This window comes from Leuciscus leuciscus, assembly GCF_965113295.1.
Source record: "Leuciscus leuciscus genome assembly, chromosome: 13".
NCBI classification, from domain to species: Eukaryota; Metazoa; Chordata; class Actinopteri; order Cypriniformes; family Leuciscidae; genus Leuciscus; species Leuciscus leuciscus.
The window spans coordinates 8,646,995-8,666,251 of record NC_138737.1 but is presented as its reverse complement, the minus strand read 5'-3'; the positions used below and the strand labels follow the sequence as shown (position 1 = coordinate 8,666,251).

The 19,257-nt window shown below is 37.8% G+C and overlaps 1 protein-coding gene across 1 annotated transcript in view; it reads left to right on the top strand.

Annotated features, from left to right (window-relative positions):
• The window catches only part of qsox1 (quiescin Q6 sulfhydryl oxidase 1), a 29,648-nt gene extending 14,370 nt beyond the window's left edge, over window positions 1-15,278 (top strand). The window contains exons 9-12 of the mRNA XM_082189033.1: window positions 4,296-4,418; window positions 5,577-5,715; window positions 9,753-9,929; window positions 13,730-15,278. Of these exons, the coding sequence (XP_082045159.1) occupies window positions 4,296-4,418; window positions 5,577-5,715; window positions 9,753-9,929; window positions 13,730-14,601 (1,311 nt within the window). The 3' untranslated portion in view covers window positions 14,602-15,278. The remainder of the gene's footprint in view (window positions 1-4,295; window positions 4,419-5,576; window positions 5,716-9,752; window positions 9,930-13,729) is intronic.
• The last annotated feature ends 3,979 nt before the right edge of the window (window positions 15,279-19,257 follow it).

Below are 19,257 nucleotides of genomic sequence, written 5' to 3'. Positions count from 1 at the left end.
TGAATCAGAACATGTATTTCAGGATTAAAAGAGTGGATCTTGGAGACATGAGAGCATTACAGAGAGGCTTTAGGATTACCCATCTTTATCCTGCTTTCTTGAAAGAGGCTTCCTGCCACGCAAGAGGGAGAGAATAAAACAAGGAATTAGAAGGCAATTTGAGGTCCAGATCCAGCCGTGCCTCCATCTTTTATCTCAGGGCATGGTGTCCTAAATGTCTGATCCTGCGTTTCCTGTTTTCATTCGAACAACTTTCAGAGATCCCTAATGTTGGGGGACACCTAGCACCTGCTGTTGGTTAGTGCCGTGATAACAGGGAAACAGTTTAGATGGCTTTTACATGGCCCACTTGTATATGAGTCCCAGAGGGTGAGATTAAACGGGGGTCTTCCTCGGGGCTTGGCCAACAGATGCCTTCTCTTTTGAACCACTGCAGAGAGAGAGAGAGACTGTGGTTTCTTGAATGCTGATACTAATCGGATTGGAGATGACATATTGCTAGGGTGAAGTGGATTGTCATGGTCCGAAGGGGAGGAAGAAGGGAGAGCGGGGAGCTGAATCAGTAAGGACAGTGATTGGAAAGGGCTGTTTGTGGTTAGTGATCTATATCCCTGCTTTGGTAAATGGAATATGCAGAGGCTATATATATACTCTTAAAAATACTGGATATAATGAAAATACTGTTCGAGAAACTGTCTGAATATCGGGGGATCTTTGAAAACATTGTCTTTTCTTGAAAAGATAATCACTACAGAGGTCCCTAAAAGTATTTATATGTCACTCTTAAAAATGTCTGAATGTTATTGCATTAGATTGCAGAGTATCATGGCATCTGCAAAAAAGATGCAGATTATTATGAACTTAACTTAAACAAACTGGTCCAATTTTTTGTAGTTGTGTAAAGTCAGTTTCCCTCAAGTTCACACATTGACTATGGGCATGTAACATTTGACAACCAAATACAGTATCAGTATGTTTTATCAGTAACTCTGTATTTAATTCTTTAATATTAGTTAATGCTTTAGGTTTTATAAACTAACAGATTATTAAAAGTTATAAATACTGTTGTACTTTGTTAATGTTAATTGATAAATATACTTTTCGTAATTATTTCATGTTCAATATCATAACACATTAACAAATCTTTTTTAGCGTATTAATATATGTAGAAATGAACATTGAAGTATAATGAATAAATGCTGAAGAAGTGTTGTTCATTGATATTTTAAGTGTTTTTGCTAATTGAACCTCATTGTGACATGTTATCCTGTTGTAATTTAAAAACACACTTTTAAAGTAAATGCTTTTGGTAGAAAATGTAATGGCATATCACCCAAAACTTTTGAACGGTAGTGTAAAATGTATGGCAAGTTTTTTTTAAAAGAAGTTGGTTGCATTTATTTGATCAAAATACAGTAAAAACTGTAATATATTATTGCGAAAAAAACTAAACTTTTTTTATTTTAATATTCTTTAAAATGTAAAAACTGTGATTGCAAAGCTGAATATTCAGCATCATTACTCCAGTTCAGTGTCACATGATCCTTCAGAAATCATTCTAATATGCTGATTTGCTGCTCAAGAAACATTTCTTATTATTATCAATGTTTAAAACAATTGTGCTGCTTAATATTTTTGTGGAAACTATGAAGGATTTTTTTTCAGGATTCTTTAATGAATAGAAAATTCAATAGAACAGCATTTATTTAGGATAGAAATGTAAAAAAAAATTAATGTTTTGATCAATTTAATGCATCCTTGCTGAATAAAAGAATTAATTTCTTAAAAAATATATATTTTGAATGGTATTGCATGTGTTGCCAAAGCATCCAAATACTTTTGGGGCCAGTGTATATCGAAGTGTGTGAGCCAGTTGACTGCATTGTTTTCTTTACTTCACCTTTAAACTATTAACCAGACCAAATATTGAGTCCATTAGGATTTGTATCTGTGTACTTTCTCCATGCAACTCTTAAAGGGACTTTGCAGCATAACAGAATGATTCCACAGCCTCTCATTCACTAGCTGCCAGCACCCTGGAGAGTTATTCACATAGGCCGTGTTGTTTTGATTGCAGAGATTCAGAACAGAGTTTTCACCTAGTTTTGAACAATGCCTTTTGTATGAGCAATCCCAGATTACCCTCTTCAGCATCCAGGTCTGGTAATGAGCTTTTCACACTAGTTAGAGGCCAGACCAGTGCACAGATCTATTTAACACACACACACACATTCACACTCAGAGACTTTCTACTTTTCCCACCTGTGCAGCTTTGATTAGCTTTCCTCCTTGGCTGCGTTCTCAATGGCCGAATCTCCCAGATTAAGGAAACAAATCAGAATGGAGTGGGGCGTTGGGGTTAAGTAAATCTCTGCAAGGCCTTTTTAAGTGAGCTGCGTTTTAATAGAGATCCTGTTAGAGGGTGATGAATAGAAGACCGCACCATGCTGAACAGATGGCCACAGGAAAATTGAAAAGACGCAAGAGCACAAATCAAAGAAAGGTGCACCTCTGGGATCCTGTGGGGGCTCCCTACAAACACACACACGCACAGGCATTGGCCTGCACTAATGTGGCTGTGTTTATGGGGCCATGACGGAGTGTTAGCGTTGGCTTTGTGGCCCCAGCTCAGACACAGAATTGTAAGGTCAGCACTGGCGTCCGTCCAGGGCCATTGAATCTGTCCATTCCCTCGTGCCACATGGCTCAGGCTGGTCATTACTTCACTGAGCTTCTAGAGTCTTCCACACACACACACACACACACACACACATTCTTTAACACTATAAAATTTGCACTGGTGTAAGAAAGAAGTGCATCTACCGATAGTACATTCAGTGTTGCTTTTTAATACTGAAGGAAAAAGAAGACTTAATATTTAATTTTATTATTAAATAATAATGTTAAAAAGTGTTCTTTGTTTCATTGGTTTAAAAAACTAATTTGAATAATATATTATTATAATTATTCTTTGTAATGTATTAATAATATTCATAATTATTATTATTACTATCTTTAATAATTGTTAATGTGTCATTAATAATAATTATTATTAGTAGTAGTAGTAGTAGTAGTAGTGTTAGGGAAAGTTACTTTTAAAAGTAATGCATTACAATATTGCAGAAGAATAGGATGCAGGAGAAGAAACACTTACTTCAGCCATAAAAAAAAAAAAAAACTGAAACACAAATATGAGGTTATTCTAAAGTCAGCTTTGCTTATTAGTATGGTTGAATTGAATCTTCGAAGGTCAGCAACAAAGACATTGGTTAATAATGTGAGATTAAATACATAAAGTATATTTTTGTAATTGAACATATTTAATTATTACAGGTTTGCGTAATATTGAGTTTGCATTTCATCTTTTTTATACAGCGCCTCTGCACTTACCCGCGATTTCTCTCAACATGGGGACAGGAGAGGTGTCAGTCAATAATTGGGAAAACAAAGTAACTTGTGTAACTTTGTTGTAAATTTAGATGTAATGCGTTACTTTGCTTGTTGCCTGAAAAAAAGTAGTATTAAATGTATCATTGAAAGTTGTTTTTTAACCTGAAAAAAAGAACACTTTATTTATTCTAACAATAAATAATAATCAATAACTATCGATCGATTATAACAACAACAATAATAATAGTGGTAACACTTTAGTTTAGGGTCCAATTCTCACTATTAACTAGTTGCTTATTTTCATTCATATTACTAGGATATTGGCTGTTTATTAGTACTTATAAAGCACATATTAATGCCTTATTCTGCATGACCATATTCTACATCCCTTAATCCTACCCAATACCTAAACTTAACAACTACTTTACTAACTATTAATATTAGTTTCTATAATTAGTTTATTGAGGCAAAAGTTGTAGCTAATAGTTAGTTAATAGCTAATAGACCCTAATCTAATGTATGACCATAATAATTATTGTTGTTGTTAGTATTGTTAGTATTATTTTTTACATTTAAAAAAGGTTAGCATGTCCTGTAACTGTGATCAATGTATGTGTGTGTGTGTGTATATATATATATATATATGTATATATGTGAACATATTCTCATGACTGTAACTCTTCAGAGCATTGTAATGTGTACTTTCACTGTTACTTAGCGTCTTCTAGTAGCACATTATCTAGTGATCTCACCATTTGACAACAGCTACTGGCGTTGCAGAAATGGCTATCACATTTATAAGGTTTAAAAGAACTTGCTTGAGTGTTTAAATGAGATGCCTTAGCTTAGCCTAGTCCCAAACACAAGTGTGTAATTGTGTGTGTGTGCTTGTTTTGTTTGTGTAGTATTTCCCAGGTCGTCCGTTTGTAAAGAGTGCACTGAAGACCGTGAACGACTGGTTACAACTACAGACGGGGACAGAGATCAGATACAGCGATTTGAGAGATGTGCTGGACAATGCTGCAAAGGTTAGTCAAGCTTACCTGAGCAGAACATCTCAGAAAGTGCTCTGGTTTTCATTTTTTATTTCCATTTATGACTATATTAGAAATTATAAATTAGAATTTTGACAACCGGACATTTGATATAGCAAAGTACTGCATTTATTTGAAAAGGAACCCGAATTTGTCAATACTTCGATGTAAGCATTTCTCCACTTAGTCTTGGGTCATGAGGTCAGTGTATTGGGATACTGTCACTCATTTAAATTTATTAAAACATTTATTTAAACTATTTAAGCAGTTGCAAGCACAATTTCAATACATGACATTCAACATCACATGCAGGCTGCATAAAAACAATTTCATAAGGCTAAGGCATAGTGATGATACGCTATGGTTAGATGTTCAAATTTAGGCAAAAGAGCTGCGTTTACTTAAAATGATAGTTCATCCAAAAATGAATATTCCGTCATCATTTACTCACTGTTGTGTCGTTCCAAACTGGTAAGGTGTTCTTACTTCTGGAGAACACAAAAGAAGATATTTTGAAGAATGTTCAATGAAAGTCAATGGGGTACAAAACAACATTGGACCCTAGTGGCCTTCATTGTATGGACAAAAAACACTTTTGAAATTTTTTACAATATTTTATTTTGTGAAGAAAGAAAGTAAATGATGACTGAATTTTCACTTTTGGTTAAACAAGATTATATAATGCTGTCTTGAGGCTCCATGCCTACATACACAAACATACTCTGGAGCAGTTAGTGACATCATAAGCTTTTAGCCACCCAGTCAATGAATCAATGAGGAAGTAGGAAGGCATTCCATAAGGAAAAGGGCTGGTGTCATCAAGATCATCGCCTTTTGTAGACACGCCCACCAATCAACTGCTGAGGGACTCTGCACAAGAGGCTGGCCAATGGGAGATCTGGATTCATTCCAAACCAGACCAAAGAGTTTAAATGTTGTTTGATATTTGCTTTTATTTACGCATTAAATGAAATATGATTGAGGAGCTTTCATTTCCTGTAACGCTCATACCTGCTTTAATTGCAGTATCCACCTTACTTCATTTGAGGAGTGACTGAAAGGAAAATTGATTGACTTCAATTGATTCTTGTCGTTTAAGTGAAGCACTAGTCAATTGAGACTCTATTTTTGTATGTGTGTGTTTTTTTTAAGTCGAGCGATGCAGCTTTGCCTGAAGGTGTTCAGTGGGTGGGCTGCCAGGGATCTCAACCCCAATACCGTCGATACCCCTGTGCTGTTTGGCAACTCTTCCATGTGCTTACGGTGCAGGCTAAAGAAAGTGGCAGCACAGGTACTATTAATATGCACAGCGCCTCAACTAGACCACACATTAAGTCTTGGTCAAAGACACAATGATGATATGGACCGTCTCTCGTGGGCCTCAAACCTTAAACCTTCTGGTAACTAGCCCAGACTACATAAAATGGAATTTACCACCCATATTTCTTCTGTAATATGACATATTTCAAAGTAAAACAGAATATTAAATGAGCTAAAATAAACAATTTTATTTATTAGAAATGAATATTATTGTGAAAAGTGTGTGTGTTTGTTTTTTTACCCCAGAATTGGTTAGTTTGTGTGGCCTTGGTGGCATCATCCGAAAAAGGAAAGTTGCTTATTACATTTTCATGAAAGATTTTTCTTTGTAATAATGTGTACTGATGTTTACAATAAGATCAAAAACAGCTTTTCTGTAGCCCAAACAGTAGCAAGCTAAGGCAATGAACTTGATTCCCATGGAATGCATATCAAACTTATCAAATATATACCATAAATGCAATGTACAGTGGGCTCCACAGATATTGGCACCCGTGTTGCGTAAATATGTGCAAAACCGTCTGTGAACATTTGTATTTGCAATTTCTCTTCCTAGTCTTTCATTCAAAATTTTTACAAAAATCTAAGCTTTAATCAAAGTCAAATAGATGAAAGAAAAATATTCCTTTCATAAAAAGAAAAAATTCTGAAATATATGTATTCCACAATTATTGGCACCCCTTCATTTAATACTTTGTGCAACCTCCCTTTACCAAGATGTAATTGTTAATGAACACATAGCAAGAAATCTGAGGCAATTCCTTTATACAGAATCTCTCCAGATCCTTCAGATTCAGAGGTCTGCTTGTGGACTCTTTTCTTCAGCGTATCCCACTGGTTTTTTATGGGGTTTGGGTCAGAGGACTGCTATGTCTATGGTGAAAACCTTCTTTCTGTTGTATATTTTGAGATGTGCTTTGGATCATTGTCATGCTGGAAGATCCAACCACGACCCAGTTTAAGCCTCCTGGTGGTCGGTCAGATTTTGATTTAACATCTGCAGGTACTTGATGGTACCTAATGATACCATGTGTCCTGTCCAGGGTCTTTGGACGAAAATTAGCTCCACAGCATTAAAGATCCACCACCATACTTCACTGTGGGGATGAGGTATTTTTCTACATGGCTAGGTTTCTGTCTATGCCAAACCCACCTCTAGTGTTTTTCCAAAATGCTTTATTTTGGTCTCATCTGACCATAAAGCCCAGTCCCACTGAAAGATCCAGTAATGCCTGGCAAACTTCAGGTGGATAGGTTTGCTGTTTGATGTCAACAAATACTTTGTTATTACAACCTTACCAAACAAATTGTGGTTATATAGGTAAAATCTTTTAGTTTTGTAGACTTTCTGACCCCAAGACCCAACTAGCATCTTAAATACTTTGATCCTCACAGGTTTTAGTGACTCAAACAAACTATCCTACTCAGTACATGTGGGTCCAATATAGACACTTCCTCTTCCAGGTTGATTGTTACCATCTCCAGTTGATTTAAACTTCTTAATTATTGCCCAGATAGTGGAAAAGAGTACTCCAACAATTTAACAATTATCGTGTAGCCATTTCATGATTTGTGCAGCTCAACAACCTTTTGTCACACATCATTACTGTGTTCTCAGGTCTTTCCCATAGTGATGGATGACTTTAGGAATTTGGCCTGTGTGTCACTTCATATTTAGAGCAGTGAAACAGGAAGTCATGCCTTATCACTTAAGTGTTTGTGATCACTAAGGTGAACTTAAAAACATACCATGGGAATATGCTGAAGTTAGATTTTTACCAATAATTTTGGCACACATATTTTGGAGAAAACCGTATTTATTTCATTTATGCCTTATTTATATTTTGTGAAAAAATTTACTTCAATTAAAGGGTAAATTTTTGTGAATATTTTGAATGAAAGACTAAGAGGAGAAATGGCAAGCACAAATTTTCACACTAGGTTTTGCTTATGTTTACCAAGGATGCCAATATTTGTGGAGCCCACTGCAAGTCGCCTTGAATAAAAGCATCTGACAAATGCACAAATGTAAATCTATTAAAAAAGTAAAAAAAAAAAAGGTCCCTTTGGATTTCATGCTGACTTTTTAATTATTTCAGGCTTGTAAAAAGCAACACTATCTTTCATAAATGCAATATGCTAAAAAGAACAAATCAATGAAACATCAGTCAGGAGACGTGTCGCACAGTCTGCTTTGTTGATCTGTAATTTTTTTGTGCGGTTTCTGCTATACAGACCTTATATGTTTCAGGCTTATGTAAATGAAACTCTGTAAGTGGTCTAAAGAAGCTGGGACTGAATTATGTGGCCCATCTTGGCCTGTTGGTGACCTCGAGAGCTGCCATCAGCTGCCCTGTGTCACAACCTTCAAGGCCCTTTGTAGACAGATGAGCCCTGTCTATTGTGTAAGGAAGGCGGACATGCATTTGTATTAGGCTGTGTGTGGCCGTCTGTGCTTTCCTCAAGCATTTATGGTGCATTTAGTTGAAAAATCCTTCTTGATCCAATACAAATACACACCAGAGTGTCTCATTCCAGGAAACCAGTGTGCCACTGTTATTCTTGGGCCTTGTTTTGCTGCTGGAAATGTAATTGTGTGTAGGTATAAGAGAGGGATTTGTTTAGATTATTGGAATCTGAAGGGTTAATATAAGACCTAGTGAACACAGCTTCTCCACTCACACTTAATCCAGCAGCTTACAGTGGGCGGAAGAAGAGCGGAGGGGGCATCAGCGTGTGGATGCGTGTTTGTGTTTGTGCGAGCGGTTGGAGGGGGGTCATGTAACCTGCAGATGGAAGGCCAGGGACGGGGTGTCCATCTGTCCACTGGCAATGCTCTGGATTATGTCCACCAGCTAAACACAGAAGAAAGAAGTGCACTAAACGCAACATTAAACTAACTTAGAGAGCATTCGGGGTGAGAACTGACCTGTCTCACTCCTGGTACCTGCAGGGACTTGTCCTCAGAATGTGTTGTGTTTGAGAAAATAGATGCTTAGGAATTAGTGTAGGGTAATCTGGGGTCCGGAGAGAGGTTAGTTAGTGGCCCATTGTGTGTCTGAATTAACAGGTTTGAAGTTTTCATGCATTAGTAACCAATATGTAACCATTTTACTGGAGAGGTTCATATGCTGTATTATGTATAATTTATTTTTCAAATTTAAAATGATGTAGTATATTGTTAAGAAGCTAATTATGAGAATGTATGCCTTGTTAGCAATATAAGTAATATAATAATATCATTAAAATAATATTTTATTATCAGTTGCTGTTATTATTGTTGTTGTTTTTGTTATGAAATATAATATTGATATATTATAATTAGTGCTGTCAATCGATGAAAAAATTAACTAGATTAAAATATTAATGTAAATTTTTAATAATGTAATAATTTCACTGTTAATCTGAAACAACATGAAGACAGTATATTTTAAATATTTTTTTATGCATTTTTTATTAATGAAGGCCAGTATACTAATACAGCTACTGATGTCTCAATGAAATTGATTATTTATTTATTTTATTTTTTCAATTTTAAACATTTTTGAAAGCTATCAATTTTAGCATTTATTAGGCTTCAAAAAATATAACAACTTTTAATTTAAGTGAACTTAAAACAATCCTCACACAAACCCATCGATTCTGGTGCGCTGTCTGTGCACACGATGCTGGCGCGCGTCTTTCTGTGTGTTTGTCACATATAGACAGGACATTCACAGACAGCCGGTTCTCTTTTGTTTTGTCACGCTTGAATGGTTTAAAAGCGTTTGCATGAATAAGAGCATGATCTTATAATGTAACGCTAGCCATAGGATGCTCAAAAAAAAAAATATATAGATAGATAGATAGGTAGATATGCATAGATATATATATATACATTTATGTTTCATGCACCCAAAGTTGGTACTTCTTTTGCAATCACACTTTCATTATTTTTTTACTTCCTCTTTTACTCTCTTTTTGTCCATTTCCTCTTTTCTTTCTTCTCTTTCTGTCTCTTGATCTCAGACTCTCAGGAAGTGTTGCAAGCGGTGAGAGGTTATGTCAGCAGTTTTTTCGGATGCAGGCCCTGTGCAACTCACTTTGAGGGTATGGCCCTGGAGAGCATGGTCCATGTGACCTCGCCGTCCAACGCTGTCCTCTGGCTGTGGTCTCGCCACAACCAGGTCAACAACCGCCTGGCAGGTCAGTATGTTCAGTGTAAACAAATGTTAAGTGTTAAACATTAACGACTAACACTTAACATGAACAGTGGCCACAAAAGGAATTTTGGACAGTGTTTTGAAATGTATTTCAACTTAAAATTAGAAAATACACATTTAAATTTAATTCACTGCATTTAAAAAGCTTTCTGAGCACTTTTACTGAACCATTGGAGTCATTGGGTGTCAGGGTTATATTTAGTGGATGTATGAAGTCAGTTCCCCTCAAGTTCACACAGGCGTCCTAGCAGAGTAACAATAGGTGTCAATCATCAAAATTAACTATGGACATGTTCATGTGAGCAGAAAGTGTCACAATACTTCTTGTCTTCATTTTGAACAGTATTATCTATCGGCTGTGGTTTCATAATTTAAAACATAATAGACCTTTTTTTGACAGGTTTATTTGTACTATTTCTATACAATAAGTTTCACTTGGTAGTTGGTATGGCTTTTAAGTGTGTACAAATAATCTTTAACCAAGGATATTATTTAGTCCTGTCACTCCTGACCATAATATAGAGCAGGAGAAAAGAAGAGAGCACACCAGGAGTTTTTAGGTGGATTTTCCCTCTCCAGAGCACCAGTGCAGCTTCTTCCCTTTAAATCCCTTTAATTCGACGATCCTCTGGGCAGACACCAGCTGTCCTCTTCTCTTCTATCCGTCTATCTCTCTTTTTCTCTATCCCTCCACTTACATACATCCTTTTTTTCTATTTCTCACACCTTCTGTTGCTCCCCTTATTTTTCATTTGATCATTTTCTTCTATTTAGTTATTTTCTTTTGTTTTGTAAGTCACTTTGGATAAAAAGGGTCTGCTAAATTAATTAATATAAATCTAAATGTTTTATCTTATTTTGAAGTTATACTTATTTATTGTTCTGATAAGAACATTATTACCACCTTACAAGAATTCACTAATAAAAGTGACTGCAAAGAACTGTCTGCAGAGTTGACATTTAATAAATAAAAATCTTAGTTATCTCTCTGACAACTTGTCATCCTGCATGGCTGTTGTCCAAAAGAGCTATAAAGGGAGTTAGTTGCCTCTCTTCACACTTGCTTAATTCATTTGTTTGTCCTCTTTTGATGTCTCCTGCCTCTTTAGCGTCTGTTCCGTTTTACCAGCCATGAAGTCATGAATAATTGGACAAAAGTGCCCCCCATGCGTGTCCCCCTATGGCTCTTCTGTGTCTCTGGGTCCCCTGTCACTTCTGCTGATTAGGTCTTACTGTCTCTTGTGTCCCGGGAGAGTCGTTCCTGCCGCTTGACAATTGATACAGCAACAGTGTCTCCTGCCTGGGGCACGCGGCCCTCTATTCCCCAGACGCCTGGGACAGCAGGTGGCACACGCCACGCCGCCAGCATCAAGCCTTCCTCTGCTTTGTAATCTCTGGCCCAAGTGGCTAACTCAGAGTGTGTGTGAGGTGGGTGGCACTCTCCCCACCCCCTCCTCCTCTTCCGCCTCCCACCCTCCAACACCCTTTATTCCTCTCGGTCCCCAAGCGGGACCCTCCTTCTCCTCCTAATCGTGAGCCTCTTTAGTAGTGCCCTCCCATCTCGCACACAAACACACAGCTAACCAGGCATGAATAGTGGCCTATTAGTATCACTGCTGCACAATTAATTTAACTGGCATAAAGGCCCAAGCAACAGGCCTCAGTCCAGCGCTGATGCCAACTTGTCGAGCAGGAGACGTCTACAGAAGGAAGACAAATAAGTTTCATGGTGCCAGATCAAGTCAGGTATATTGCATTGCGGCATATATTATTTCACGTCATTTTTTGCATACTACAAAATTAGTTGGAAATTAGTCATAGTTCCAAACATGCCTCTTGTTTCCTTTCTCTTTCTATGTCTCTCCAATTCCTCAGTTTCTATGGTTCTTTTGAAAATCCCAAGAAGAGGTTTAGCCTATGCAGTATGTTCGTTTTGCATTTGTTTAGTAAGTCCCCCAATCCACCCTTCATCTGAACACAGGAGCCCTGGCCACCAACCCATCGGCACTCACATCCACTCACGCTTACCGGAACTGTCCTACGTGACAACTCCTTATCCCTATTCACACGCATGAATATTAATGTACCGCCCCAGCAAGCTTTTGTATCAATGTTAACAGTGCTACAGCTGAAGTCACCTCTGTGCTGAAGGCCGCTATGATTAAAAGTAAGATCTTCATAGGCATTGCATCACATCACAGCCAGAAATGAGTGCTGTCACAGTGCGAGGCATAAAGACCCCTGGGTTCCTCTAGACGCATAGTAAAATTGATGTATCTCTTATGTAAAGTGCGGTATGCAGAGTACGTCCACACATGCATATATACATCAGATTAATCTACGTAAGAGATGGGGGAGGGATGTAAACTAACCGCTGCTGCCACCTCTTGTAGTGTCCTGGCCACCCCCTGACATCCGCCACAAGCAATTTATTAGCGGATGCCTTCGTCCGGGTGGCTTTTGGGGGGAGGGAGGAAAGGAAAACATCTGACGGGAAAAAAATAGTAATTCATTAGAGGGAGAGCTGCAGCCCAGAGGTGCTGGCTTTCATATTCAATTTGGAGATGGTGGCATGTTCATAGGGGGTGTGAAGAGAAGAGGCTGGTGCGTGTGCATGTGGATGGGGAGGGGTGTGTTGTTCACCCCAACCTCATCTATTATCTTCACGATCCTCCCTCTGGGAGAGCCCACAGGTCTATTGATCATGTCTTTAGACCTGTCACACACACACACACACACACACTCACTTCTTACAGCACCTCAAGGTTGGGCAAAATTCAGAATTTTGAATGACAGGAAGAGGAATTGCAACAGAAATTCAAAAGTTACTGAACCATTTTTTCACCTGGTTTTGCTACATTTTGGCTAATTATGCCCAATTACTTTCTGATATACAGAATGAATTTTGTTCTGAACTAATTAAAGCCAATTTTAATCCACTAAATATTGTTTTCAGATACTTTTATAAAACTAAATATTGACATCAACATTTGAAATTAATGGTCATATAATATATTAGGTAAATTAGAACATTCTGGGAAATGAAGTGTTATTCTCCAGGTATATGTTAAGCTGTCAACTAACATCATTGATTTAATTTGGGCTTTTCCCACTTAACTTAACCCTAAGTTAGATCATTTGTCTTATTAACCTGGGTTAAAGCCAGTTTTAACCGTGGGTTAAGCAATGTTGGACGCTTGTAAATGGGGATTAGGTGATCAGGTGAATCTCATGAAAACATGTCCAGGTCACATTAAAACATAAATATATAATAGATTTAATATAAATATTATATATAAATGAAGCATTTTAGGCTTTTGCAGTGGGAAATTATATGGAATTATTTTCACAACAATTGAGCATGTTTCGCCCTCAAATTCTCATTGTTTTAATACATGTAGACAATTTACTTTAGATTTTTTTTTTTAAATGTCCATTCTTAATAATTGTTCTCATTTGGCACTTATTAATTTAATAGTTTTATTTACTGTATTAGGAACAAAAATTGTATTTAAAACAGGATAAATTAAAGGTTTTATAATAAATACTACCTTGATGTATAAATGTTTTACAATTTACATGACATATTATTGTTGTTGTTTTTTAATACAGTAATGAGAATTAGATTTCTTGTTAAAATAGGCTTCAAGAATTAATTTGGATTAACAATTTCAGGTGTGAAAGTTGTGATTTAGTAGTTCATTGTCAAAACTCCTCTTTTGATTTGTGGTTGATTTGGTTTATGAAACTCACTCTCTTCGCTGTTTTTCTGATCTCACACAGGAGAACTCAGTGAAGACCCCCATTTCCCTAAGATTCAGTGGCCGTCTCCGGAGTTGTGTCCTAGCTGTCATGGAGTAAAGAAGACCGGTGAGCACCAGTGGAACCAGGAGCAGGTGCTGACCTTCCTCCAAAACTACTTTTCTTCAGATCACATTCTGATGGACTACCTGCAGGACGAGACCCAGGTTCTCACCCATCAGAGGAACCGAATTGTGGCCGCTCAGATGGAGAATAAAGGCACGGAACGGAAAGCTCGAGAGGTTCTCGACAGCCACCCTGCCGAAGAGCCTCAAGAAGAGGAGCAGCAGGAGGAGGAGGAGGAGGAGGAAGAGGAAGAGCCAGCACTGGAGGAGCAGGCCGGTGAGCCGTACCCTGCGGGGCTGGAGGGAATGGGGGTGGCTGGAGCAGACACAACCGATAACCAGGCACCGTGGGAGAAGCCACAGCGGCCGCAGTCCCAACACAAGCCAAGAATTGTGGGATTGAAACTACGGGAGCGCCAGGAGGACATAGTAGACCTGGATTCCTTTGTAAGCCAACACTATAAAGCCAAAGCCCTTCAAGCTGCAGCCATGTCTGGCGTAGTGCGACGGAGGAGTCTGCAAAAGAAGGAGGTTGCAGAAGACCTCCAGTTCGAGGGAGGCTGGAGGGTAAAGCGAGACCTGGGAAGCCAGGAAGAGAACCTCTGGATAGAACCAAACCCCAGACCCCAAAGCAAGCGCTGGATGTCCCTGCTCAGCGTGGGATTCTCCAGGCTGGATGTGAGCCTGTGTGTCCTGCTGTACTTCCTCTCCACCATGTGCCTGCTCGCCATGTACCTGTATTTTAAACTGAGGATAAAGCTGCGACGGGGTAAATTGTCTCTGGCCTAGAGCATCGCTCCGGCGTAAACTTTTACTTTTTTTTAGCAGAGACGACCAAATCTCACAAGCTGTGGCTACTAGAGAACCTGACAGCTTCAGTGCCAAAGTAACAATGCACAGAAATTGAGAGATTACGAAGTATTGTTTTTGATTTTATGGTAATTAAGAGGGTAATGCGGAAAAATGCCAAAGTCTTATTTTATGGACCCTGCACTTGTCCATGAAGGGCTGCTTGTGGTCTGATTTTTTTTTTTTTTTTTTTTTTTTTTACTTCATCTGTGAGTTGCATTCTTTTTTTCCCCTTTTTTATTGTAATTAATGTCTTTATTTGTTTATCCTACACAATTTGTTTTTATATGACCACTCAAAGAAATCTGCAGCACACATAATTTTTAAAAGCACCAACCATTTTGTATAATATCTTTGAAACATAAAAAAGAAATATTTTAGCTTAAAAACAGCATTTTTAACATACCCACTTGCCCTTTAGTAAAATAATCTTTCTAAATGCATATTGTTTTGAATTTGGAGCAGCTCTATGATTGTGGTTAAAATTAAAATACACCCCTACATCTGTATGTGTGTTTAAACCATTTTATTTTGTCGTGATCTCACTGCCTGTTCATTTACTGTGCCTTCCTGATCAAATATTTGTTTTTTGGTTTTTTTTCATTTCTTTGTTTTTCTTCACAAAAATATTTTAAGATTTGAATGTGCATTACAGAGCGGCTCTACAACAAGTAACTTTAACAATCAGAATCACAGACATTATGGTTTTTGCCTGTTAGGTGAGCAAGTGCTTTGCTGAGTAAAATCTGATTAAAACTATTTTTTCAAAAAATGTCTTGTATCGTTTTTAAAACTCCCCAAAAAAATTTTTTTCTGCCATGGTATTAGATATTTCGCTTTTTTTTCTAAGCCATGTTGACATAACATTTCCAGTGTCTTTAACACTTATAGTTAGTGTGCGTCACAAACTAATCCTACTGTAGACAGTCAGTTGAATAAGTAACGGCTGAAATACACTACACAACTTTTGTCCAGATTTTTGCAGTCTGGAGTCAACCCTAATTGCAGATTTTGGGCAGTCTGAGTCGACAGATTTCATGTACCGTATGATGGCAACTAACTCCAGTTTTAGAACAAATTGATCTCATTTGTTTAATCATATCATCCCCAGTTTTACTGTGTAACCATTTACAAAGTCGGCCAGTGTTTGATGACTAGTGCTTTGAAAAATGTTCAGAATTTAAGTCTTGGAGTGTATTCCAGCCATTCCTCAATCAAACGCTGTAAACTTGACTGTGACAGTAACCGTTCGTGATACACCATGACTCCAACATCTTTGTCATCATAGCCTTTCCAAAGCCTGAGCATCATTCACCCTATCAGTGTCCTCAGTGCTGTGTGCGTTTGTCTCAATGAATAGATCATGTGTTGCATTTAAGTGTGTCTTGGGTGAGGAGTGGTCGGGGAAGGGGTGAGCTGACCCGTGGGTGGAAGAACTAGCCTGTTGCCATCTGCTCTGTTTTGCTAGCTAAATCCTAACAATTTCATTGGGATTATAGCAAGTGAGTAATCCTGCTTTCCTTTGGGTCTGCGGGAGATTACCACGGGGATTAGCCCCCACCCGATAATAAACTTTATTAAAACGCAATCGGCTTTCAAGGCCTCTTCCCTTACACACTTGGAAGTTGGCTGTGCCCGGGAGGGGGTGGTGACCCCAGGGAGAGAGGATCTGAGGAGGAACACTGGAAGACAAGGGTTTGAAGTGTTCCAGATTACAGGCTCATCTGAAGGGCACCGTCGCTTGATCTTGAGCTTTAGGGTTTTCGTGGAAATCTGAGTGCTGCCCTTTTGTCCCACATCTCTGTTTGCTTGTTCTATTTTTTTCTTTTTTTTCTTTACTAGATGTACTATACGAGTCTTTGGGTTGACGTGTTGAGCGTTTAAAAATATGGTGACTACGTTAAAAAGAAAAGCTCTGAAGTTCAAGGCTCCTTGCAAAGGACAAAGAGGATGAGTATAGATCACATGATCTTTTTTGAACTTATTTGCTACATTTAAAGTGATAATTCCCCCCCAAAATCATCATTAAAGGGATAGTTCACCCAAAAATGTAAATTCTCTCATCTTTTACTCACCCTCATTCTCTGATGCATGACTTTCTTTCTTAAGATAAACAAAAAAATTTTTTTAGGAAAATTATCTATCTCTGTGAGTCCATATAATGACACTGAATGGCTGCCACTAATTTGATGCTTGAAAGAAAGTCATATACATCGGGGACGGCATGAGGGTGAGTGAATGATGAGAGAATTTTCATTTTTCCGTGAACTACCCTTTTAACTTGCCCTAATTTTATTCCAAGCCTTTATGACTTCTGTGAAACACAAGATATTTCAAAGAATCCAAACAACACTCACTGTAAAAACAGGAAAAAAAGTTTATGCCATAAATAGTCAACTTGGATGTTTAAATTACATTTAACTGACTTAAAAAAAATTTGTTGAATCTTGTATAATTTATTTAAAAAAGTTGAAAATTGCTTAACTTATTTTGATGAGTTAAAGCAATGTAAAAACATATGTAGTCCTAACTTATTGATCATATAGTTGGATTCCATCGACTTACATTGTATGGACTAAAAAACATATCCTAAAAGTCTTCTTTGAACAGAGAAATGTGTGCTATTACTTTTTCTAGGTGATTGGACTTCAAATTTTTGCCCAGGAGATTCAAACATCCAGATGGACATTGAAGGACGGACATGTGACATATGTAGAGATCGGAGTAACACAGAGACTTGAGGATGGACTCTTAACTTGGGTCAGTAAGCAACACTCTAAAAAACATGTAGTACACCTTAGCAACCACAAACAGCCTGGCATTGTGGCAGCGAGTTTTGCACGGGCAAAAGGAATGATTTTTTAGTCATCAAGACTTTAATTAAATTTAAAATGAATGTACTTTGTATTTAATCTGATCATTTAAATTATCATTTTAAACTTATGGATTTATTTATCTTTATACATCCCAGCAAATTTGCCAGCATGTTGGTGAGTAGTACACACTATAGTCATGGATTTTCTATCCAATCTTGCTAGTGTCTCTATGTTCAAATCAGACTGTATAAGTGTGAAGACACATAATAATGTGCTTCCTGTTCCCTGCCAGACTTAAGTGAGGGACCCGCTTGTATGCTATGAGAACAATGGAACAAAAGATACCTCCCCAGCCCCCAACCAAAAGCGTCAGAAAGCAAGGGTAAAACATCACCTTGTGTTGCTGGTGTTGTGTTCCATAAATTAGACAATGCTGGGTTTTATTGCTGAGGCCCTCCAACATGTACTTTGCGTGTTTATGGTCGATCGCATACTGGTATTAAAATGCTGGACAGGTTTGATACCTCTGCTGTCATACCACTCTGATTTTAATAATACAATAAAGCTTCTGCCACAGACATACACAGGGTGTGTGAGTGTGTATGCACACTGAGAGTGAATTAATTCTGTGAAGAGAGGAAAAGGGTTAATATATGGTTTCGTTATTGTAGCTCATTTATACTCTGACCCCTGAATGTTACATTTATCCCTAAAGCAGGAGCCAAACAGGTCAGATTAATCTCATTTTACTACCGTCAGTCCATAATGCATATTTGGAGATGCAGCCCTCATTCTTGGCTTTAATGTGGTCAGTCAGAATGAACGGATGGACTGCTGACAGGTGAGAGGTGGCACGACATGCTAAACCACTATAAGAAAACATGTATGTGTGTGTGTGTGTGTGTATATATATATATATATACACATACACCCTATGTATGTACGTGTGTATATGTGTGTGTGTGTGTATGTATATATTTTTTCCATTAACTATGAGTTACAAAGGACATGTGCATGAATCTGAACTCTGTCTTTATACTGAATCCACGTGATGAGATTTTTGATATAAGCCCCCAAATCTGGTTGAAAGGTTCAATGATAAAAAAGAGATTACATTGTATTGTCTAGGCTTTAAAGGTTCAATTATTTTTTAAAGGTTCTTATATCCTTTTGCTTTGGTGGTGTTTATTTTTAAATGAACAAGAGCAAGTTCCCTACTACATAAACAAAGATATGTGGACATTTTACTTCAAACCCATATGCATTAACAGTAATGTGGTCTTTTCTTTACTGGTGTGACAGCTTCTGTTCTGTTGTGATGGCTTTGGAACATGGATACAGGTATTTGTTCCCATCCAGACACTGTAACATCAGGAAGGTCAGACAGTGATGTTAGGTGATGGGGTCTGACTCACATTCATCGCTTCAATTGATCGTCAAGGGTTTCAGCTCTGGTCTTGGTGAAGGTCAGTCAAGTTTCGCTCAGTAAATCATCTCTTTATGAACCTTGCTTTGCGCACAGGGACACAGTGCTGCTGGAACAGAAAAGATACGCTCCATTCAGATACACTATATAATTGTCCTTTGCTGCAAAGCCATATGAACGCAAGTATATAAACTCGGCAATAAAAAGAAATGTCCCTTTTTCAGGATAATTTTGTCAAATCCAAATGACAAGCTTTACAGATCTTAATTGGAAAGGGTGTAAACAATGTTTTTCATGCTTGTTCAATGAACCATGAAGAATTTTTGCACATGCACCTGTGAAACAGTCCTTAAG